At 35.8% G+C, this 25,270-nt stretch overlaps 1 protein-coding gene across 3 annotated transcripts in view; it reads right to left on the reverse strand.

The window, feature by feature from the left end:
- Positions 1-383: 383 nt before the first annotated feature.
- LOC129277852 (sushi, von Willebrand factor type A, EGF and pentraxin domain-containing protein 1-like) overlaps positions 384-25,270 on the reverse strand; it is a 105,635-nt gene continuing 80,748 nt past the window's right edge. For 2 of the 3 annotated variants that reach the window (XM_064110275.1, XM_064110277.1), the window contains 8 exons: positions 17,968-18,106; positions 15,439-15,630; positions 14,116-14,286; positions 12,184-12,432; positions 10,346-10,564; positions 9,572-9,670; positions 5,881-6,081; positions 384-4,778 (listed from right to left, as the gene is read on the reverse strand). In XM_064110275.1, the coding sequence (XP_063966345.1) occupies positions 4,582-4,778; positions 5,881-6,081; positions 9,572-9,670; positions 10,346-10,564; positions 12,184-12,432; positions 14,116-14,286; positions 15,439-15,630; positions 17,968-18,106 (1,467 nt within the window). In that variant the 3' untranslated portion in view covers positions 384-4,581. The remainder of the gene's footprint in view (positions 4,779-5,880; positions 6,082-9,571; positions 9,671-10,345; positions 10,565-12,183; positions 12,433-14,115; positions 14,287-15,438; positions 15,631-17,967; positions 18,107-25,270) is intronic. The other variant, XM_064110276.1, reaches the window with a different exon arrangement.

Below are 25,270 nucleotides of genomic sequence, written 5' to 3' on the forward strand. Positions count from 1 at the left end.
AATTCATGGTATCCAGTTGACTTATCAATGAGCCCCCCCCCCCATGCAGTTTAGGTTAATCATACCATTCTGTACAAATCACTTTCCCCTTTTCTTTCTTACTTATTCCAAGCTTTTCTTTTTCTTGCTCACTGCTCTTTTCGCCCCTTCCTTCCTCTCATTATTTTTGCGCTTCTGTCTTATGCCAAAGTCTCCTGCTCTAATCTTTATTTCACCTTCCATCCTCTCATTCATAATCTTGCCCATCCATTTACGCACAATATTTACCTTTTGCCTTTTTTTTGAGGGGGGGGGAACAGAAAAAAAGCATTGTGCTATCATGAAGGCTTGCTTTAGAGAAGGGGAAAAAGAAGAAATAAATATTATTACGAGCGACAAATAGATCAATGTTTTGCAGTATATATCAAATTCAGGTTTATTCTTACAAAATATTTTACATATGGGTTGAATAAGTATAAGACTCGCACATATTTAATTTAGGAAGAATCTCGAAGTATAAAAGAGAAATAATAGTCGCAGGAGTTTAATATATTACTTAGGCTGCGTTTATGCGACCTCAAGCCAGAATCATGATTTGAATCATGATTCAAAACACAAACATGAATCACAATATCACAGAATCGGCATTTAGACGACCTTCATTCCAATGCTGTTTCTCCTCAGATTCGGGCCAATCCAGTGCGCATCACTAGTGCGCAGTTTGACAGAGGAAGTTTTTCGCATGTGTGTTTCGGCTCTCGAAAAATCTTTTGCTTCCAGAATTCAGTCTATACCTCATTTTGTTTACTTCTATCATATAGGGTCCATATCCTTCTATTCATCTTGTTAGTTTATCCAAAATGGTGTTCGGAAGTGAATTTCAGAGTAGATCCAATTTAATATTGATACTCTATATACTCAACAACTGAGATCATTGTCTGTCCAGTTAATTCATTTACTAGAACTTGAAGTTGAAGACATGACCAAAAAATGAAAAGTAGTGGACGATGCGATGACCAACACAACTTGAACATGACAAGAAATGCATGCGTAGTACATAATCGTGTACATACAATGAGCAAATAGAGCGCCTTAAGCTTGGCAAGAGTCAAACCGACAGTAGCCCGACACAACAGTGAGGTCATAGAATCATGATTGTAATCACGATATCGTTTATTCGAACATTTTCGTACGTGATTCTGCAGAAACGTCTTTCCAAACGCCCCTTTTTTCGTGTTTCATGTTTGTGATTCTAATCATGATTATATTCAATTTCGACTAAACGCAATCGTGATTCTGCAGAATCATGATTCTAGGGTAAAAAAGTGGCGGATAAACGCACCCTAAGTTGAACCCTTTTCATTCTGCAGCTCAGATTTGATGTGACCTCTCGGGGCAAATTTTTCAGTGTAAATCACTGGTTAATTGATAAATGACCCCCCCCCCCTGTTGATGTCCTGAATACCCACAGAAACTATAGAAAGTACATGTATCTGTGAAATTAACAATTTTCTATTTGTGTTAGCAAGCTTAACCCTTGGCATACCAATGTTGCACATTTATACGAATAAATTCAACAATCGTAAATATTAGGTTTCTTACTATCCATAAATACTGGAGAAGCTATTGAGCTAATTTTGAATAAAATCTACAAAAATTAGAATATTTTCTATTGGAATACACAGGTTTAAGACTTAATCACCGACTCTCATTTTGATATCGCCCATGTTGTGCATATACATGTAACTAGTTTTGTGAAATAAGCAAAACTTAAATATCTTGACTTATTTCACCTTCCATTTTGACAAAATTCAAAATCATATGCTTCTTTCATTTTTAAAGACCCAGACCCAAAAGAGAAATTGACAAATCATATACCAATCGAAAGCTATAACACAGCATCCAACTATCAGGCTTCGAAAATAGGCTTTCTTGTACGTGCTTTCACCTGCCTCAAGACTGTCGTCATGTTGTGTTAGAAGCGTGTTGATTCCAATGGTTTGTACACAGAAATACATGTTAAAGGACAAGTCCACCCCAACAAAAAGATGATTTGAATAAAAAGGGAAAAATCCAACAAACATAACACTGAAAATTTCATCAAAATCGGATGTTAAATAAGAAAGTTATGGCATTTTTAAGTTTCACTTAATTTCACAAAACAGTTATATGTACATCCTGGTCGGTATGCAATATGAGGGAACTGATGACATCACTCACTATTTCTTTAGTATTTCATTATATGAAATATTCCAATTTCTCATTGTCCCGTGAAACCAAGTTTTATTTCTCTCTGAACTTGTGGAATCACCATTCTTAACATTTTATGGTTCAGACAAGTTGGTCTTTATTGTCAAATCTGTAAAAATGGAAATATTGTATAAGTCAAACAATAAAAAACAAAAGAAAGTGAGGGAATACATCGATTCTCTCATTTGCATGTGACCTAATTGTGCATATAACTATTTAGTGAAAAATAAGCAAAACTTTAAAATGTCATAACTTTCTTATTTTACATCCGATTTTGATGAAATTTTCAGCATTATGCTGGTCTGATTTTTCTCTATGGATCTAAATCAACATTTTTCTGAGGTGCACTTGAACTTCAATATTTCTGCTTTTCAGATTCTGAAATCAATTTTTCAATTTGCAAAAACATGGCACTGATTACTATTAAGTGCTTAATCAAATGGATGGAAAACTACAACTCTTCATATTTTTTTTAATTTCTTTCTTTGGCTCTTATTGAGCCTAAATTGTTGTCAGAAAATAATGTTTGGAAGGCTGCGCCAAATTAGCAGAAAATAAAATATGGTAAAAAGTATTCAAAAAGCTTTAGATTTCATCAATGCAAGCTTGCAGGAAAGAAATTTATGACCTCTTTGTGATAGAACTGAAGAAATTAAAATACGTAATCTGAAAAGCGGAAAAATCACCTAGTTTTCTTGTGTACAAACCTATGGAATCATAATGCTTCTAACACACCATGACGTCATTGTCTCGAGGCTGGTGAAAGCATGTATAAGAAAGCCTATTTTCGAAGTCCGATAATTGGAGCTATTCTTAAAGGAGAATGAAACCCTTGAAACTAGCTGAATCCATATCAAAGAGAAAAATCAAAGAAACATTGTTGAAAGTTTGAGGAATATTGAATGAATAATAAGAAAGTTATGAGCATTTGAATATTGAGATCACTAATGCCATGTAGTTCCTCCCGTTGGCAATGCGACCAAGATCTGTGATGTCACACACGTACAACTCCCTCATTACTTTAGTACTTATTTCACTTATATTCTCACTTTTATAGAGTCTATCGCAAGGTGAGGTGTTCTCTTTATGAGAGGACAAGTACAGAGGTTTCACAACATTATATCATTGATGAATCGTTTGTCATATGATTAGAATGAGCAAAAAGAGATGTTTTGGGATATATTTTCAGTGTCCAAAAGGGGAGAGTTGTTCATCTGTGACATCATAGATCTTGGTCGCATTGCCAATGGGAGGATCTCCATAGCATTAATGATCTCGACATTCAAATGCTCATAACTCTTCTATTACTAGTCCTATTTTACTCAAACTTTTGTTGATCTTATTCTTTGATTTTTCTGCTTTCACAAAAGCTAACTTGCTCCAAGAGTTTCATTCTCCTTTAAGCAAGATACTCAGCTGGTAAGCGGTGAAATATGCATAAAGCTTGCATTTCTGTGTTAAGTAGTTTATAAGCTTTTGACTGGAGTACGATTTGTCAATTTCACTTAATTTGGGTCCTGTCTGGGTCTTTAATAATGCTATTCATCATGATTGAAATTAACTTGTTAAGTGGACTTTGCCTTTCACGGCCACATGTAGTGAAATGTGGGTTTCCCTTGAGGGTATTCCATCTCTTTTTGTGTGGAAACATTGGCTTAAAATATTTAAAACAATCCCAAACACCCTCTAAAAATGATGCAACACTTTGATCCCCTGCTAGCTTAAAGCCCAATTTTCATGAGTCTTGAGTTTTAAAATAATCCCACTATTTCTGGTGAGGCATATTATCCCCTTCATAACAATATAAAGACAATTGATAATAAAAATGCAATAATGACGATATTTCATGGATTCATCTTGAGTCAACAATGGGGGGTTTTTTTGGTGAAAAAGCATGCTATTTGGTGAATTATTCAGAAAATTGGTATTGGCTTGGGTTGGATTTATTATTCTTGGGCCTGTATTCTGAACTCAATTTTAATATAAACTCTGGTCTGGAGTGGTAGTTAAAGTAAGGATAGCAAATTCGGACAGGTATCTGTGACAACAGTACAAGCTCTATTTGTCAGCTCACATGATTGACTGGGAATAACGACTGTAATAATTCTCTTCATCATTAAAACATGATGAAAGAGCCACAAAGATTTTTTTTTTAAATATCAATGCAATTGTGCAATTTTTGGTTTTCCATAATTTAAAAAACAGATTTCTACCATGGTCTAGTTAAACCGGACATCAGAATACGGGTTTCTTAAATCTCAAGATTAAATCCTGAAGCGAGCAGATCGGTCTAGAATCTTGGGATTGAGAAAATAAGGATGAAGGAGAGCCATCTTCATTTACAGAACCTCATTAGATGTCCCAGGAGGATTCTGAAGCTGAAGCAGAAGCAGTTGGGGAAGCAACGCTTACTCTGCTGACGCTAGCCGTTTGACCACCGTCCACTGATGGTGGGTCACCATCTGCTGCGGGTGAACCCTGCTCATTGTAACTCGAGAAGCTATTACTTTGGTCACCTTGTACTTCAGGGGTTGGTTCGCGTTCAAGCTCTGGGTTTTAGGGTAAAAAAATGAGAGAGTATAACGTTTTAATCTGTATAACCAAAGAGTTAATTTATGCATGGGGAGAATTGAGTGAATAGAATTACATACGTACTAACTTAAAAATTCAAAATCTTCACTGTAACAAAGACATAAAAATCTCATCTTGGGGCAATACACACTAAAAGTATACTGCACATACTTACAGTTTTATATTTTGAACAGAAAACCCATTAAATCTGATACAATCTTACAGGTTGGCAGGTACTGAATAAGTTTGTTGGGGTTTATTTTAATTTGGTCCAATGCCAATTCGTCCGATTGCCAACCCATCTATTATCATTTGGTCTACCATCAGTTCATCTAGTATCAACTTGGTCTAATTTCGATTTCGTCCATTAACCAGTTGGTCCAATAGCCATCTAGTCCATATGCCATTGGGTCTAATTAGACTATTATAATAAAAGTTGATTGGGCAAAATGAATGAAAATAAAACAAATATTAGACCAACTGGTGATTAGACGAAGTGATGATTGGACCAAATGGTTAGACGAAATGTTGATGGACGGAATGGCATTAGACTAAATGAAGGTAGACCATGTGGTGAGTGGACGAATTGGCAATTTGCCATTTGTGGCTTAGGTTTTATTTCTAACCCACGCAAACGATTTGAAAATTAACGTAACCAACTTGGTCACATAAAGCAGAAAGTGGTAATGTATTGTCAATATAGGGTGCATAACAAGAACTGAACTATCGGTTAAAAAAACACTTTGCTTGGGTAAAGATTTTTTTAAAGGAGGGTCTTGGTTACCGGTGCAAATACAGGTTTTGAGGGGTTTTTAAAAGAATTTAATTATTATTTCATTGTTAACATATTTCATTTCATATGAAATGTATTCAGATAATGGAATATGAAGCATATAATCATCTCTTGATTGTAGGTGACGCGACAAACTATCACTTCCTCAATGAGCTGGATATTCACGCTACAGATCTTCCTCAGCTTTGCCAACAACAACCTGCTCCATTCAACTTGACTCGAAAATGATAGTAGGCCTATCGCCTTCACCATTGGTGATTATTTTTTTTGATGAAGTACTCGCTTACCTTGCAAGCATTCTTCTATGTCGTCAGATAATTGTTGAGAATAAAGGAGAACAATGTCCGTGTTTAGCAGCCATGGGATTCCATCCTGAGTCAGGTTTTGAGTGAAGCGTATGATAACAGGGTCTTGTGATTCAAAGGATGGGCAAACACAATCCCCTATCGATAAGTCCTCAACGTCCAGATGAACTTCTTGGTGAGATTCTGGGTATAGAAAGATCATTGGCAGCAGTTTAAACTAAAGAACATTTTTTCATCACATCAAAATCACATGTTTGTAGGAGCAGGGTTCTAGCAAGGACCAACTTAGTACCGGGTAAAATATGATGAGGCGAAAATACGAAGCAGAGTTTTACAACGAAATAATTGTGCTTGAGATCGATGGTGTCTTGGGCGGTACAATCCATGCAGAATTTGCATTGTGCAAAAACTATACGACTTTGCTAGCATGAAATACAATCAAAAATTGGAATATATTCTGCAAAGTTTAGTTCTATCTAAAAATTTTCAGAAAATTTCAACGGAGGAACCAGGTAGTAATTTCTCGACAGGTAGCTCCACCCAGCGTAGCAAAAACATTAGGTAGGAGATAACAGAACATGTACCGATATTCATTTTTGCATAGTCAATTTCAAATCACCCTCTGTGTAAGACAAGATTACCTCAAATAAAACATACAACATATCTCTTCATTGTACACACACTTATCAACAATATCAAGCAAAAAACAAGGAGTTGTTGAAATCGTCAATTGCCTTTTTGACTCAGAGAGAAAATGGACAATGCAGGTAACTTCGCCTAAGTCAAATCTCTTGGGACCAAGAGATGTCTGTTTGACTTGATTTGGGGCATGTTTATGCTTCCACTTTTGAGGCCAGAATCGGCTTTTTCATACGTGATTAGTCCAAAACACGGTTGCGTCTATTCTTGTTTTCATTTAAACCCTAACTAGGCCGGGCTTTTTTGGCTGTTCTGTGGCCGGGGGGGGGGGGGGGGGGTTGATTCAAACCCCCCCCCTGAGATCTCGGCCGCCGATCGCGCGAGCGCCGCAAAAATTTGCATGCTGGTTGTGTGCGCTGTAATCTACAAGGCTGTATGGTAAAATTTACCAAAATAATGAGATTTTATTTTATATGAATTAATTATGCTAATTTATGCATAAATCATACGTTTTGCTCTAATTCACTAAATAAAGCTCATAGAATGCTAATTTTTGGTAAAAATATTCTTTGTAGCATTCTTAATAATGGCAATTGAAAAAAACTTCGGTTTGGAAATCAATTTCTTATGTATTTTATTGTTTTATGAATTTCTTATGTATTTCTCTGTTTTTCAACCTTTTGTTTTTCTTTGTTTTTTTCACCAGATTTATTGTACAACCTTTTTGAAGCATAATTATGCTAAAATCAATTGCTTTCAGCTGTTTAAAGTGAAAATAATCATATCTTTATGAATAAGATGAGAAAACTCAATTTGCATTGACTTTGTACACAAAATCACGTTTTGGAACAATTTTGGATCTGACATGCACTTACAAAATGTTGCGTAATTTCGGAACCGCGTACCCGGGCGTCGTAAATTTGGTCTCAAAAGATGCGCAAGACTTAAAAGTATAAAGTATGCGAGTGGCGCGGTCAAAAAAATTCGTGCGGCGGAATGATCGCAGAAAATGTTGAGGGGGGGGTTGATTCAACCCCCCCCCCCGGCCATTTTAGGGTTAAACAATGGTTCAGCCGATCGTAAACTTACAAAAAGGTGCGTTTCAAAACGTCATTTGACCAGAATCAGGGCTTCTGGGTATAAACAGGACTACGATCGTAAACATATTTAAATGACGTCATTTGGTGCATGCTTCCGGTGAGAAGAAAATCTGCGGGCAAATACATTTGCATGTTCTAACAGGGAGTTACCTTCACAACTCTCAACTCCCTGGTTTATTAATGGCCAATGTTCATTATCATGTGTAATTATTACTATTCCTCTTATTTGACATCACAATGAATGTTGAGGGATTAAAAAAACAAAACCTCGGGACAAGAATTATGATGAGGAGACATCGCTGAGCCAGAATCCCCAGTAGCATAAAAAAACGTAATTGGTGTCTAATTATTTTCTTATGTATACTTAAATACTATTTTATACCACCATGGTGGAAATTCTATGGCTATGTCATCTAGATCCATGGAATTACTAAAAGATTGGAAATTGTCCGAAGTTAACAATAGTTAACAATAGACCATAACATTATTTGGAAAACAAACTTTTGAAAAAAAGGCATGCCAAATTCGACCTCGCTTTCCTGCTCAATGAAAATTACGATGGAAGCCAGCTGCAGATCGCGATTTCACCTCTGAAAAATTAACCATAGACAGCACCTCCAGAAACACGTTTGCGATCAGCGTTCTGAAACAACGTTCGAAAACGTTGATCCTGTCTACGCAATGGAAGCATAAACACACCCTTAGAAGAGGTATTTCACACATGCTTTGAATAATCTGGTTTAAAAGCTTGCTTCAACTTAGAAAATTATTAGACTTATGGAAGGTCCACTTAGGCAGAATTACCTGAATTTCATAGATGACATACCATTTATTTTTTCCTTTATAATGTAAAAAAAAGTTTGAATCCTTTCTTAACACGTGGAATTGCCAAAGTTGTATTGGTAGTTCACTTAAAAGTTCTCTTAATGCCAAAATAGGCTATTAAAGTAGTTGGCAGGAAATTTTGAACACAAATAAAAAGTTTGGAAACTTTTCACAATTTTTTTTAATTTTGAGAGCATTTTTAAAGGATTGCTTTTCTTTATTCTCATATTCTTTTCACTTAAATTGAATTTCTCCAAGGTTTTTGTCTCACTTGCATAGCAGAGCAAGACGATAGGCGCCGCTTTTCTGATGGCGGCAACTGCGGCGTTGTCAACATTGACATCTTAACCTAAGGTTAAGATTTGGAAATGTCATAACTTAAAAAGTATATAGACCTATATGTAGTTCATGAAACTTGAACATAAGCGTTATCAAGTATTACTGAATATCCTGTTGGAGTTTCAGGTCACATGACCAAGGTCAAAGGTCATTTTAGGGTCAATGAACTTTAGCCATGTTGAGGGTATTTGTTGAATTACCATCATATCTTTGAAAGTTTATGGATCTACTCATGACACTTGTGAACAAGAGTAATCAAGTATGACTGAACATCCTGTCAGAGTTTCAGGTCAATAACAAAATTTTAACCAAGGTTAAGGATTTGAAATATTATAACTTTGAAAGTATATGGATCTAGTTCATGAAACTTGGACATAAGAGTAATCAAGTATCGGTGAAAACCCTGCATGAGTTTAAGGTCATGTGACCAAGGTAAAAGGTCATTTAAGGTCAAAGAACTTTGGCCATGTTGTGGGCATTTTTGGGGCATTTTTTTATCAGCATAACTTAGAAAGTTTATGGATTAAGTTCATGAAATGGGGACATAAGGGTAATCAAGTAGCGCTGATTGACTTTCACAAGTCTTCGCTCACATGATCAAGGTCAAATGTCATTTATGGTCAATGAACATAATATTTTCTTATCATATGAATGGTTTTTCTTGTGAATAATGAGTCGTTTTCAAATTCAGCACTGCGGCTATATTGAATGGCGTAGTGCAGGCCAGATTGCCAGAGGTATTCCATTTGTTAAAACTTCTTAACACAAACCTTTTGTCCAAGATGGAAGATCTCCTCTTATCACTTCATAGATTTCAATCGTCATTATTCCATTCTGGTCATCCCAATTATAAGGATAAGCAATGACAACTATAATAACAATGAAAGGAGAAAAATTAGGCAATAAATGTAAATGCATGTCAATTTGGTAACATTTGCTCCTGCGACAATTGCTCAGGGCTAAGATGTAAGGTTGGGTTAGGGTTGCAATAGGGTTCTGCATTGGGTTAGGTTTAGTATAGGGTAACGTGTTAAATCCAGGGTTGAAGATAATCATTTGATTCAGTGTGTGGAATTTATAGCGGAGCAATTTTCGCCTGAGCAAATGTCATGGAACCATCAATTTGATCCCCTTTTAGGATCTCAATTGCGAAAATTTGGATAGAGCAAAATTCTGCAGACGCTATTAAGAGGGTCAATAGGATTTTTTTTGCCAACTATATCAAATTATGAAAATGAGATGCATGCACTTCATAGTTTTGCTATTACTTTCCTAAAGTTAGATGCTTTGATGCCATATTTATTTGCGAAAACTTGGTGGAAAGCGTTCACATAATAATTGATTATAAAGAGTGTCAAACTTAAATTGACTTTTTTAATCATTGTTTTCTCAATATCTTTAATACATATTTTATGATTTTTATGACTCAGTGTGTTCCTGACTTCAATTCTGCTCAATTTTAAATGAAAAAGCACAATTCAAACAGCTCATGTGATATCAGCAGTGTTTAGAGACAAGTGCCTCACTCCCAACACTCTACTTACTTGCGGTTGCATTCCGGCAATATTCAGTTCCTGGAATGGCTGGGCAATCGCTGGCATGACAGAATAAATGGGCTGCGTTTGCCTCGGGTTCTTCAACAGCGGGTTGAGTTTCTTCGGGAAAAGACGGGCCAGAATCCACATGGATGTCGAAGGACGAGGACATGCTTGGTGACTCGTACACATCCGGAGCAGATGTTAGTGGCACACGCTCAGGTACACCTGGGTGACGCAAAACAGATATCAATTACCATTGTTTATGACCCAAATAATATCCCTAATGATTTCCATTTGAAACGCATGTAGTCGAAAGAAATACATTCGAATACAAGTAATTTCTAAAAAAATAATAAAGTTTCTAGTTTCTACATTAGATATGAATCTTATATAGTGACCAGACCAAAATATAGCAGTTTTGGAGGTTTATTTAGAGATTTACAGCCAAATAATTATGCTATGCAACAATTGGCATAATAAATTAAGTAAAAATGAATTGGGGACAATTTACTATCTAGTTTTGGAGATTACGTCATGGGTGACATGATTGCAAATGTTAGTCGCAATCAAGAACGGAGATCTGAGGGGGGGGGGGCAAGTAGTCCCATTCACACACAGTGTGATGAAGCTCAGTGATAAAGCTTTGCAATTTGCAATAGGATATGATGCAATGGAAATACAATAGTTGAAGAGGCAGGAATCATTTTTATCGCTTGGCTACAAAAGCTATTGTCCAATCTAATTCTTGAAAAGTTTTAGTGCAAAATATTTCATTAATTTGTCTGCACAACTTTTGACAATATCAATGAGATGTACAATGTATGTTTATCAGTGCAGGTTGGGTGATTTTACTATCTATAGCTCCATAACAAACAAGTGGAGCGCCTCTGGCTGTCTCACCTGCATTGCGCGATTTAATATAGCAGCAGTGCTGACTTTGAAAACTACTATAAAATAATTATTTAAAAAAATACACGATTCATATAATGATAAATACTATGTTCATTGACAATAAATGACATTTGACCTTGACCATGCATCAGTGATACTTGATTACCCCTATATCCACATTTTATAAAAATGACCTTGACCTTAGTCATGTGACCTGATATTCGCACAGGATGTGTAGTGATACTTGATTACTCTTATGTCCAAGTTTTATGAACTAGACCAATAAACTTTCAAAGTTATGATGGTAATTCAACAGATTCCCCCAACTTGGCCAAAGTTCATTGACCCTAAATGACCTTTGACCTTGGTCATGTGACTTGAAACTCTGGCAGGATGTTCAGTAATACTTGATTAACCTTATGGCCTAGTTTCATGAACTAGGTCCATATACTTTCTAAATTATGATGACATTTCAAAAACTTAACCTTAGGTTAAGATTGTGATGTTGATTCCCCCAACATGGTCAAAGTTCATTGACCCTAAATGACCTTTGACCTTGGTCATGTGACATGAAACTCAGGCAGGATGTTTAGTAATACTTGATTAACCTTATGGTCAAGATTCATGAACTAGGTCCATATACTTTCTAAGTTATGATGTCATTTCAAAAACTTTGGTGTTGACGCCGCCGCCGCTGGAAAAGCGGCGCCTATAGTCTCACTCTGCTATGCAGGTGAGACAAAAAAGAGCAATTGCAAATTGGCAAGGGCCAATCAAAATCATTGTTGTATGGATATTTTGTACAGTATACTGACCAGGAACCAATCAGAAATGTTCTCTTATGTGTGCAGTCCATACAAACCTTTCTGGTATAGGTCTTAGGTCTGTGAATATTGCAGAGAGATTATTGTGGCATGGTTGAATAAGGCTTTAATGATGGTCAAGAGATTTACCAATAATGCAGGATGTACTATTGGACGCTACCTCTACGCCAGACCCGCGTTGACATGCATAGGCTTTGAGTTGGCAAAGGTTTGTGTAGTTCTGTCCATCCGTCCCACAAACCACAGAAGGTTCCTCAGTTTCAGGGCATTCACGAGGGCTGATGCATAGACACTCGCCAACACCGTTAATGTCTGTCTCACACATTTGCCACACCTCACAGTTGACCAAATCACAAGGACGCACTGGCTGAGGGGTTTCTGTTCCCAAGGGAATCGAAAAGGGGAATTTTTGAATTTTTTACATCGACATACTGGACTGTTAGAAGTGACATCATTCAAAGGCAATGTGCATGAGTGGATGAACTGAAAAATCTATGATCCTTATCAGTTTTCAAATAATGCCATCATGCTAACTTGTTACGGAAGTAAGTGTCATGTGAAATCTCAAGGTTTTCATCTGTAGTGAACAAATACACTTGACTATACTGCGACATGCGTAATTAGTGGCCGTAGCTAGGAAAAGTTGCTTCTTATCATTCTCAAACTCCCTAATACAATCCATTACTCAAGAATTCATGATTTAAGTCTCTTTGAGCAAAAACTTAAATATAATATAAAATACTTAGCCAAATTTCTGAACTGAATACGAAAATTGGCTAAGCATTTTATATGACCAAACTCTATGTAAAACACTAATTATTCTGACTTGAGTACTGAATTGAATACCAAACATGGGTTTTAACCCTATGTAGACAGGGCCAAGAAGAGGGGGGGGGGGGGCGCTGATTCAGCCCCTCCCCCTTACTTATGATCTCGGCCATCGATCACGCGATCGTGACAAAAATTGGCACGTGCATTTGCCCATGGCATAAACTACAAACTATCAGATCAAATTCTGTGAAAAATCTATTTGCTAATAATATTAATTATGCTAATTTATGCATAAAATCATAAGTTTGCTCTAAATAACTAAATAATGCCCCTAAAATGATAATTTTTGGTTCACAGACTTTTATAGGAATCTTATCAAATGTACTTCAAAAAATTTCAACATTATATTTATTTTCTTATGTATTTTATCGTTTTCTAACTTTCTTATGTATTTCTTTGTTTTTTATTGTTCTTTCAATGGAAATTGTCAGGGACTTTATTTTGACCATAAACAAGATGAAATTGATTATAATCAGTAAAAGGAAAAATAATCATACATTACATTACATATGAATTTTGGCTAAAAACACTAATTTGTTTTGGATTTGTACATGAATTCACGTTTTTGAGCAACTTTGAGTCTGCATGCACTTACAAAATGTTGCACAATTTTGTAACCACATACATGGGGGTCGCAATTTCGGTCTCAAAAAGTTGCGCGAGACTTGAAAGTAAAAAGTAAGCGAGCGACGCGGCCCAAAAATTTTGCGCTGCGGATTTATCGCGAAAAAATGTAGAGGGAGGGGGCACCCGTCTTATTAGGGTTAAAGAGAAATGCCAGTAGTTGCAGTAAACACTGATTTTATGAGAAAGTCCGTAAAACCAGGCTTAATTGTCAGTATATCATTGAGGATCTAGATCTGGTACAGTTACATAAACTGACCTTTGTGAAATCTTGAAATCTACGCTGAAAAATGTTCACACTGAAGATCACCAACACAGATAGGCACACGTGGGGCAGTGTATTATTATTGCTGAAATAAAGACCCGACGGAAGTGACCGAATCCGCGCTTATTTTGCTTATTTCTCAGCAATTACACAATTTCTTCCAGAATCCTTTGGCACATATTTTTTATTCATACAAACAGACACTTGGGTGGTCATTATATTAGATTCTGTAAAAAGTCATTTTGAGATCGTTACCAAAACTGGAATTTATCTTTAAGAGTGTATATAAAAAAATGCTGACTGGCACATGTTTAGCTTCTGATGCCAAACATTCAACTCACCAACACAGACAGACATAGGATGGGACCATTCTCCAGTTTCTAGACAGTCCAAGAAATTTTCTCCATGTAACCTATATCCTCTGTTGCATCCTATCAAAACAGAATCACCTATTCTGTTGCCCCCTACTATCATGCCATTGTCTGGTGCATGTAATTCTTCACAAGTTGCTCCTAATAATTACAAGAACAGAAAAAAATGAGAAAAGAGAGAAATAAAAAGATAACATTTGAGCAATGCATGAATTATATATTTTGCAGTGTGTATTAGTTGTCTGTACAGTTTTCTTTAAGCAATCATGTCTGAAAGGTTGAGAAAAAATGGATTTTATTATATCTTTATAGATCTGTAAAAGATCTAAAAGGTACGTACATTAATGAGCCCATTTGAAGTTGATCCTCAAAATGGTACAACATGCTTATTGTGAGAATAGTTCAATGGAAATAAATTATGACATCTATGACCTTTGACCTCGAGACCCCAAATTGTAATCACATCATCAAAACTCAAATATAGAGATAAGTTTGAAGTTGGTCCCATACTACTCTTTGGTTAAAGCAACAATAGTAATGTTTATAATGACATGTTAATTTTTACCTTGAAAAAAATAATCAAATTGTTCTACATGCCAATTTAAGGCATGTTGATGATATAATGCATACAAAATTTATTGTCCAATCATCAAACTCCATCAGGCTTGCCAGAACATGATGTAATCACACACTCCGCTCCCTTTGGAGCGTTAAAACTTATTATACAATCATGCTGGAGCATGACGATGATATGAATTCATTTACTAATCAGATTCTCAAACCCCAACCACCAGTCTCTACCAGGCTTGCCAGTAAATAATGCATTCACATCCTCCACTCACTTTGGAGGATATCCTATGACAGCAACTTTCTTTTGCAAGTTGGAGCATTTTGATGACAGAATGTATTTACACCTAATACCAATACCCCAACCACCAGACACTACCAGGCGTGCCAGTAAATAATGCATTCATATCCTCCACTCCCTTTGGAGGATATCCTATGACAGCAACTTTCTTTTGCAAGTTGGAGCATTTTGATGACATAATGTATTTACACTTCATACGCAATCACCAGACTTAATCACTTGCCAGCAAACAGTATGCACTCTCCACTCCCTGGGGAGGGTATTCTGTGATATGAAAACTTTCTTTGGCATGTTAGAGCATTCTGATGACATAATGTATTTAACTTAATACCAGTATCCCAATCACCGGACTTAATCACTTGCCAGCAAACATTATGCTCTCTCTCCACTCCCTGGGGAGGGTACTCTGTGATATAAAAAATTACTTTGGCATGTTGGAGCAGGATGTGACCACTCTCCAAGTATGCAGGTAATTCTCCTTTGCCCATGAAGAACGTAGCCATTGTCACAGGTATACGTGATAGATTTTCCCATGTAGTGACCTTCAATTGGTTGGTGAAAGTCGTAATTGCGGTATCCACCATTGGCTGGAGTTTGAGGCTGGGCACAATATATCTCTGTCATGATATGAAAATGGAGCATAAAATTATGAATTATTGGTGTTACTTAAAAAACTTGTGTACATCACAAATTTCTCATTTTTAAAGGGGTACTCCAGTCTGAAAATAATATGATTTGAACAGATAAAGAAAAATCAGACAAACAAAACATTGAAAATTTCATCAAAATTTGACAAGGAATAACTAAGTAATGACATCTTAAAGATTTGCATTATTTGGAAAAATATTTCTAGGTATGTCTTCATGAATATTTAATGTATTTTATTACATGAAATTATGTCTATTCAAATTTTGTCCTCCAAGAACTAATTCACTGCTGCATCTTATAATATTATAAGGGAGACATATCATACACACATGTATGAAGATAAGAAATAATTATGATTTCATATAATAATATAAGAAAAAGGAAAGTGGGGATGTAACATCATCGGTCCATCTAATGTCATGACGCTGTGCATACATAGCGGTTTTCACAAAATATTGCTCAACTTCATTTGTTCTCTGATTTTGATGAAATTTTCAGCATTTTGCTTGTTAAAGGTCAAGTCCACCCCAGAAAACGTTGATTTGAATAAATAGAGAAAACTCGAACTAGTAAAACGCTGAAAATTTCATCAAAATCGGATGTAAATTAATAAATTTATGACATTTTAAAGTTCTGCTTATTTTTTACATAACAGTGATATGCACAACTCAAATGACAGTCGATGATGTCCCTCACTCACTATTTCTTATGTTTTTGATTGTTTGAATTATAAATTATAATTTTACTCTTTTTATTTAGTTATTTCATTATTTTCAGCCAAGAGTACCCCTTAATTTCAATTATCAATATGCATACACATGCACACAATCTCAAATCATAAATAAAAAGAAAAAAATGATAAAGAAGGCAGGTAAAAAAAAAAGAATATGATACATGAGCAAAATCTGATTGAAAATAATTTTGAAGATAATACTTATCAAGATAAGACCTATTTAAATCAGTATATCATTCATACCTTTCTTGTACAAAAGAAACTTACATGGGTATACCAATCTATTTTCCACAATTCTTCTTTGCACAATAAAAGTGATAGAATACATTACAATCATTATAGCCATCATTTTTTGAAGGGAGAGCAAACATATGCTTAATGAGATACTGGCTGAAAAGAGGTGAGTAGATGGGCTATCTTTCTTTTAAGGTATATTTATATAAGCTCATACCTTTCATTTATTCGATAGACAAAGACACAATTGACATTTTCAAGGTAAGAAAATGATCTTGAATTGGCAATTTCTTGTTCTGACATTCTGACAAAAGCATGAGGCTAGAGCCAACTGTAAAAGTTCATTTCCTTTCCTCTCTCTCCTCAACCTGTGAAGGTCATTAACCCTTATCTTGGGGTATTTTGGGAGATCATATGGTGGGGGGGGGGGGGGAGACCTTGAGATCTCAGCCATCGATAGCACCAAAAATTGGCACGCAGGTAGTCTGGGACATAATCTACAAAATTGTATAGTAATTTATTTCATGTCAATGGCTATTAAGTGATTATACTAATTTATGCATGATTAGTATGCAAAATCATACTTTTTCCTCTAACTCCCTAAATAAAGCTCCAAATGTTCTAATTTTTGGTATAGAAACTCTTTGTGGTATTCTTAGCAAATTAGCGATTTGATATAGCAGCAGTGCTGACTTTGAAAATAGCAATTAAATAATTATTCACAAAAGAAAACACTCATATGATAATAAAATACTATGTCCATTGACTCAACATGACCTTTGACCACGATCATGTGACCTAAGACATATGCAAACAATCATTCATACTTGATTACCCTTTAATACACTGTATGTCTATGTTTCATGAACTAAATGTGTAGATCCATAAATTTTCTAAGTTATGATGCCAATTCAACAATTACCCCCAACACAGCCAAAGCTCATTGACCTATTTTTACCTTTGATTTTGGTCATGTGACCAGAAACAAGCACAAGATATTCACGGATACATGGTTACTCTTATGTCCCAAGTTTCATGAACTAGATCTTATAAACTTTAAAGTTATGATGACAATTCCACAAATACCCCCAACATTATCAAAGTTCGTTGACTCTAAATGACCTTTGACCTTGGTCACGTGACCTGAAACTTGCACAGGATGTTCAGGGATACTTAATTGCTAATATGTTTAAGTTTCATAACCTAGATCCATAAAATGTCAAAGTTATGATGACAATTCCACAAATACCCCCAACATGGTCACCCTCTAACTACTTAATCTTACCTGGCAATAGAAATTGGTATTATTAGAATAGAAATTTAACAAGAATCTTCTTACCAGTGAACAGAATATTGACGCTGTGAGAGAGAGTACTATCAGCAGATCGGCAAGTAAACCGCCCAGATTGTGAGGGACGTGGTGGGTTTAGAGTCATTATCATTGTAGTCAAAGGATAATGATTCCAATATGCTCCAGACTGCAAAAAGACAAAGGATTGGCAGCATAGAGGCTTATTCAGATATTGCTTGACCCTAAAGATTTATACAACACATACAGTGATGCTAAAAAGTTAGTGAACCTCACCAAAAAATGAACATATTCAAAGTGTTCAAGTTCTGTCATGTTTGAGATATGTGAAGTAAGGTGATATAATATTACGTTCAATAAAGTTGGTTTCTCTGGGCTCACCGAACATTGTAGTGTTGTTGTCTACAGTCAACACTCAGCATGAGGAAGTGCATTTTGTGGTGGGGTTCACTAATTTTTTAGCACAACTGTAGATCCTTGACAGCTGATAGGATGAATGTGCGGCAACGCATAACAGTTGTGCAATAGACGCCTATTGCATGCTTGAGCGAGAGAGCTAGCAGTGCATTATAGGCTTATTGCACGCTTGGTGAGAGAGCTCGCAGTTCATTACATCCAAAACTCTACGAACATGTGCACCATGACCTGCACCTATATGTGTAATGCACATACCACTACTACTACTATACTGCTACTGCATTCACCCTACATAGACATACATGCATCGTGGCTGTGAGATATTGAGTGCGCAAGCTCCTTAATCTGGGCAAAATTGTTGCTTTATAACGTACATGTATAACCTATGGGGAAAGTTAGAAATATCAATCTTTTCAACCATTTTCTTCTATACCCAGCCATGTGCGACTTAAAATACACATGACAGGACATTTCTATGATATATGCTACATGTGATCTGCTAGACAATTATAATTAGGTTCAGCATCAATTAAGGATATTTGACATTTTGATTTCATTTGATACGATTTTCTGAATAAAAATGTGTTTTGAATAGGTTAGATTCGGTCGTACATACATGTACATCAGGAAATGTTGGTGGGGGACTAGAGGGACCTTCCTTAACTTGTGACCCCGCTAAAAGGCCCAGGGTTAGTGCCGCTCGCTGACTTTTTACTTTCAAATCTTGCACAACTTTTGAGACCAAGTTTGCGATGCCTGGGTGTGCGCGGTTACAAAATTACGCAGTATTATGTTAAAGGTCAAGTCCACCCCAGAAAATTGTTGGTGTGAATGGATAGAGAAAAATCAAACAAACATAACACTGGAAATTTCATCAAAATCGGATGTAAAGTAAGAAAGTTATGACATTTTGAAATTTTGCTTATTTTTTACAAAACGGTTATACGCACAACTCATTGATGTTCAAACGAGAGAGTCGATGATGTCACTCACTCACTATTTCTTTTGTTTTTTATTGTTTGAATTATACAATATTTAAATTTTGCCATATTTTACAATTGGAACCAACTTGATTTAACCACAAACTGTTAAGATAATGGTAATTGCACATGTTCAGGGAGGAATAAAAGTTTGTTCCATATGACGATGAGTAGAAAATTAGAATTTTTCATATTTCATATAATAAAATACAAAAGTAATAGTGAGTGGGTGACGCAATCTGTCTACTCATTTGCATACAGACCAGGATGTGCATATAACTGTTTTGTGAAATTAAGCAAAACTTTAAAATGTTATAACTTTCTTATTTCACAACCGATTTTGATGATTTTTTTAGTGTTGTGTTGTGTTTGTTGGATTTTTCTCCTTTTATTCAAACCAACTTTTTATTGGGGCGGACTTGTCCTTTAAGTGCATGTTAGACCCATAACTGCTCAAAAACGTGAATTCAGCATGTACAAATACAATGCAAATCGTGTATGTAGCCAAAATTCATAAATGTAATTATTTCAACTTTTAATGATTAAACTTAATTTTGTCTTGTTTATGATCAGAATTAAGTCTGCAACAATTTCCATTGAAAAAACCATAAAAAAAAACAAAAAGTCGAAAAACAAAGAAATACATAAAAAATAAAACAAACAATAAAATACATAAGAAAAAAATTGTGATACCAGATTCTTTTTAAAGTACATTTGATTGGGATCCTACAAAGAGTCTGTGAATAAAAAATTAGCAGTTTTGGGGCCATGTGATAGTTGATTAGAGGAAATGTTTCATTTCATGCATAAATTAGCATAATTACATGTAATTCATTACATAAAAAATCTAATAATTAAAAAACTAGAAATTTGACCTGTCCAAAGGACACAGATGCCCCCGCGCAGAAAACAATATGCATATATATAATGAACAAATTTAGACCTTTGACCTAAAGACTCACCCTTTTCATAATAATCTTTGACAGAAAATATGACAGTCAGGTCATTTGATGTGACCTGACTGTAATTTGGTGTCATCTACTCAGACACCATACATTTTTAAAATCTGGTTAATGTATAACTTACCTTTACGAGTGCTAAAATTTCTCATTAATTCTGTAACCGACACAACCAACACAAGAGCTAATTTGGTTAGATGGGGTAAATCTGTTACAAACAGATGTAAACATTGTAAAGGTATCGAAACAATAAATCATGTCTTGAATAGCTGCCCTACCTTCCTCTCACAGGGCCGCTATACATGGCGCCATAACAATATTTTGAAATACTTTGTACACCTGGCTACAGAAAACACAATTGATAAACCCGAACTGCAAATCTTTCACGACATCCCGAACACGAATGGTTATTCTCCGGCCTCGATCATCCCCATGTCATGCACCCAAACGAATTTAAGACCAGATCTTTGTATCTTAAATGAACGTAGCAAAAGATTATTAATTTTAGAACTAACCGTCCCTTTCGAACTTGCAATTGACAGAGCGCACCAATACAAAACAGAAAAGTACACTGCCTAGATTACCGACATTGAGAATAATGGCTACCTAGTAGATTTCCTAGCAATTGAAATTGGTTCAAGGGGTTTTCTTTCCAAAGAAAACACCCAACGAATCAAATCTTTCTTTTCTTTTCTTGAGGTCAGACGTACAAAATATTCTTCGATTAGAGATAATTTGAGTAAAATGGCGGTTGTTTCATCTTTCTCAATATATTGTGCAAAGGACGAATCCATCTGGGGCGACTACAATCTTTTGGAGCAATAACTGTTGTTCATTATTTCCGATCTCTCTCTCTCTCTTCTCCCCTCTCTCTCTCTTTCCTTTTTCTATTCCCCCACTCTTCTCTCCTCATTCCATCTCCATTCCTCTTTCTCTTTCCTTTCTATTGCTTTCCCTTTCTTCTCTCTAAGTCTATAATGTAGGGGAAGGCAGGGTAAGTTGTGACACTTTTTGCATTTTGCATGTTAGAATTGATATGACCAATAATATTGTAGAAATAAGTACCTTGCCTTTAAATTTGATTCTTGGGAAATATTTTTCACCTATATATAACTTTCTACCCCCACACTTAAAGTCAATGTGACCTTTGAAAAAACGATGTCAAATGGCTCAACTTGCCCCATATATGGGGTAAGTTGTGCCCCCCTCTGGGGTAAGTTGAACCACAAAAACTATGTACAAAATCTATGCGGGGAGAACCAGCATGTCATTTTTTTTTATTTAAAGTCTTTTCACTTGCTTATTCGCTGTAAATACTAACATCCTCTATAAGTAAAAGAACTGTCATGTGAATTTGCTCCTTTTTGCCTGCATATCAATGGCTTGTTAAGGTTTGTTTGCTTTTCTTATACATTACCATAAGAATTACCATGGCTCAACTTGCCCCATGTTGGTTGGCTCAATTTACCCCATTCCGAACTTCATGCAATATTTTCACATCCACACATTTTTTATGCATCCATCTTGTAAAAGACCATGACAAGAATGAGAATCTATACCTGGAATAACAATATTGTTCTTATTTCTTTATTATATTTAAAGACGTGTGTGTGTAAAATGCAATGATCTATTTCACACCCTTTTTTTACTTTTTTGGCTGAAATTTGTATTTTTCCCTCTAAAAAAGTACTTTTTGTTTCAAAGTTGAAAACAATGTGGTGGGGTTAAGGGTTATGTAATGGGTCATCAATACATGACACCACCATAATGTCTGACTCATTCATTATTGGCCTGGGGGTGGTGGCTCAACTTGCCCCTATGCTCAACTTACCCTGCCTTCCCCTACACGTTGAAGTTTAGATATTATATTGATATCGATGACATGGTATACAGTTTGTTTATTATCCATAATTTTTTTTTATCTTAATAGATTTAGTATTGTGGTCGGAATTACTCCTGATATTTGTTTATGCTTATTTGCAAACTTAGTATAAATGTATATGTGTGTGTAAGTACATTTCTTTTTCTCTCGTTTTCTAATATTTACCCTAACTTTTGGCTGTTATTTATCATTTCACATATAAGTTATGTACCTGTTACTTACATCGAAATTGTACATTAAGTTTTATTCTACTGCCCTGCATCGACAGTAATGCGTCATGACCTGGGCCTATCTTTATCTCTATTATATGTCTTTGTATTTACTTTGTATATTTCTTTCCTTTATTGTGACTTCAGAAGCAGGCCTCTCGATTAACTTTAATTTTTGGAAGTCAGCCGGGCACCCTGGACTGAACTTTAGGTGGTCAAATGGCAGTTAAGGTGGTCATCACATGTATGCATATTGAAAATATTGTATCATGACAAATTGTAAAGTATCAACTCTGTATGTGTTAGTTTGCTGCGAAACACTACATTACTGGTGGAACCTTTCTGTGGATTAAAAAGGAACAAGTGGAATGCCTCTGGCGGTCTCACCTGCATCACGCGATTCAATATAGCGGCAGTGCTGACTTTGAAAACTACTATAACTCGCACAAGATGTTCAGTGATACTTGGTTACTCTTATGTCCACGTTTTATGAACTAGACCAATACACTTACAGAGATATTATGGTAATTCAACAAATACCCCCAAGGTGGCCAAAGTTCATTGACCTTTGACCTTGGTCATGTGACCTAAAATGCGCACAGGATGTTCAGTGATACTTGATTACTCTTATGTCCAAGTTTTATGAACTAGACCAACATACTTTCAAAGTTATGATGGTAATTCAATAAATACCCCCAATTTGGCCAAAGTTCATTGACCCTAAAAGACCTTTGACCTTGACCATGTGACCTGAAACTTGCACAGGATGTTCAGTAATACTTGATTACTATTATGTCCAAGTTTCATGAATCAGATCCATAAACTTTCAAAGTTATGATGGTAATTCAACAGATACCCCCAATTCGGCCAAAGTTCATTGACCCTAAATGACCTTTGACCTTGGTCATGTGATGTGAAACTCATGCAGGATGTTCAGTGATACTTGATTAACCTTATGTCCAAGTTTCATGAACTAGGTTCATATATTTTCTAAGTTATGATGACATTTCAAAAACTTAACCTTAGGTTAAGATTTTGATGTTGATTCCCCCAACATGGTCTAAGTTCATTGACCCTAAATGACCTTTGACCTTGGTCATGTGACATGAAACTCAGGCAGGATGTTCAGTAATACTTGATTAGCCTTATGGCCAAGTTTCATGAACTAGGTCCATATACTTTCTAAGTTATGCTGTCATTTCAAAAACTTAACCTTCGGTTAAGATTTGGTGTTGACGCCGCCGCCGCCGTCGCCGTCGCCGTCGGAAAAGCGGCGCCTATAGTCTCACTCTGCTATGCAGGTGAGACAAAAACTCAAGCCTTTGTTTCAAAGGAGATTTTAAAAAATTACTCATGATCCTTTTCACACCTTTGTTTTACTTGAGACTTGTTCATTTTTAGACTTAAAGTTAGAGGTACGTTTTAAAATGAACAAGGGTCAATGACATTTCCTGAAATAAAAGCACAACACCCTCACCAACACTGAGGGAAACCATGCATAATAAAATGAATACAACTTCACCAAACTGAAATTGGAAAGAACATCATTCAATTCACATTTGATCATGGTTATGATAAATTTATTGTCAAAATATCACACCAAGTTAACAGTCATTGCCGCGGAAATGTTGAAGTGCACTCACTCCATAAAGTGAATCAAACCAAGACTTGTTGTTATGATTTGGTCTGTCACATGTGTAAACTATTTTTTCCTTTTTTTAAATGTACTAACTTGATATAAAAGCCTCACTTTCAGCCCCCCCCCCTCTCCCCCTCTGTCCATTTTCTCTTTCTCTCTGTCCATGTTTCTCTCTCTCTCTCTGTGTAACTGTCTCTCTCTGTCCCTGTCCATTCTCTCTGTTACTCTCTCTAAGGTAAACTCTGAGTCTCTGTGCTTAATTTGTTTTCTTTTAATGCATGACTCCTGTACTCATAGTTTGTTTTTGGATATCATATTAGTATTTTAATTTTGCATTATGTAATTATTTATGATGTTTATGTAATGTTTATATTTTTGATTTGTAAAAGATTCCACAATTCAGCCTCTGGCTGCGAAAGAATTTATAGCAACTTTTCATGAAATGGGCCCCAGAAGTATACATTACAAAAAGAGTGGGAACAAAACCACAAGGCTTGGATGAGGCAAAAATAAACAAGTGATCATGTCGTTTAGGCCTGGGACGAATGTCATTTTTACCATTCGATTATTTCCTGAAAAAACAATCGAATGATTCGAGTGTTCGTCAGGAATCACGTCTTCTAAAATCGCAAAAGTTGACCTAGTTATTAGTGACCAAAAATGCAGAAAATCTACAACTCTCAATGCCACACTTATACAACAACTGGACCTCACTGCATTGAACATCAAGGGTCTGTTTCTCACAAATGAAAGTATGACTATTTATTCCCCCTTTGATTTCTTTGACTATGTCAAAAGAAATTACATGAAATAACTTTCAGTTTATTGTTTCAATTTAAAAAATTTCCTGAATCAATGCTGTTATACACCCCCGCATATGAATGAATCAGTCCAGATCATTGTTCACAGCTCAGTCCAAAGTCAAATTACGTCTTTTTTGTCTCCAATTCACAGTAAACAATTCATTCACGCCGTATTCTTGTGACAGAGACACTTTTTTGGGGGAAAAAATTAATCCCTTGCCTACGTGCCATACCCAAGCTTGTTGCACTGCCCACGATGCTACACACTGTATTATAAAAAAAAGTAATTGCAAAATATTATTCAATTAAAAAATCAAAATTCCTAAGTTCCAAATTAAATTTTTTGATAATTTGACCTATAACTGGGTCTATATTTGAAGACTAGTCGAGACATGGAATGAATAGGCGAAGGGTACGTGTTGGAATGTTATTTTTAGGCCTCTG

Source organism: Lytechinus pictus, chromosome 15, assembly GCF_037042905.1.
Source record: "Lytechinus pictus isolate F3 Inbred chromosome 15, Lp3.0, whole genome shotgun sequence".
Taxonomy (NCBI): domain Eukaryota; kingdom Metazoa; phylum Echinodermata; class Echinoidea; order Temnopleuroida; family Toxopneustidae; genus Lytechinus; species Lytechinus pictus.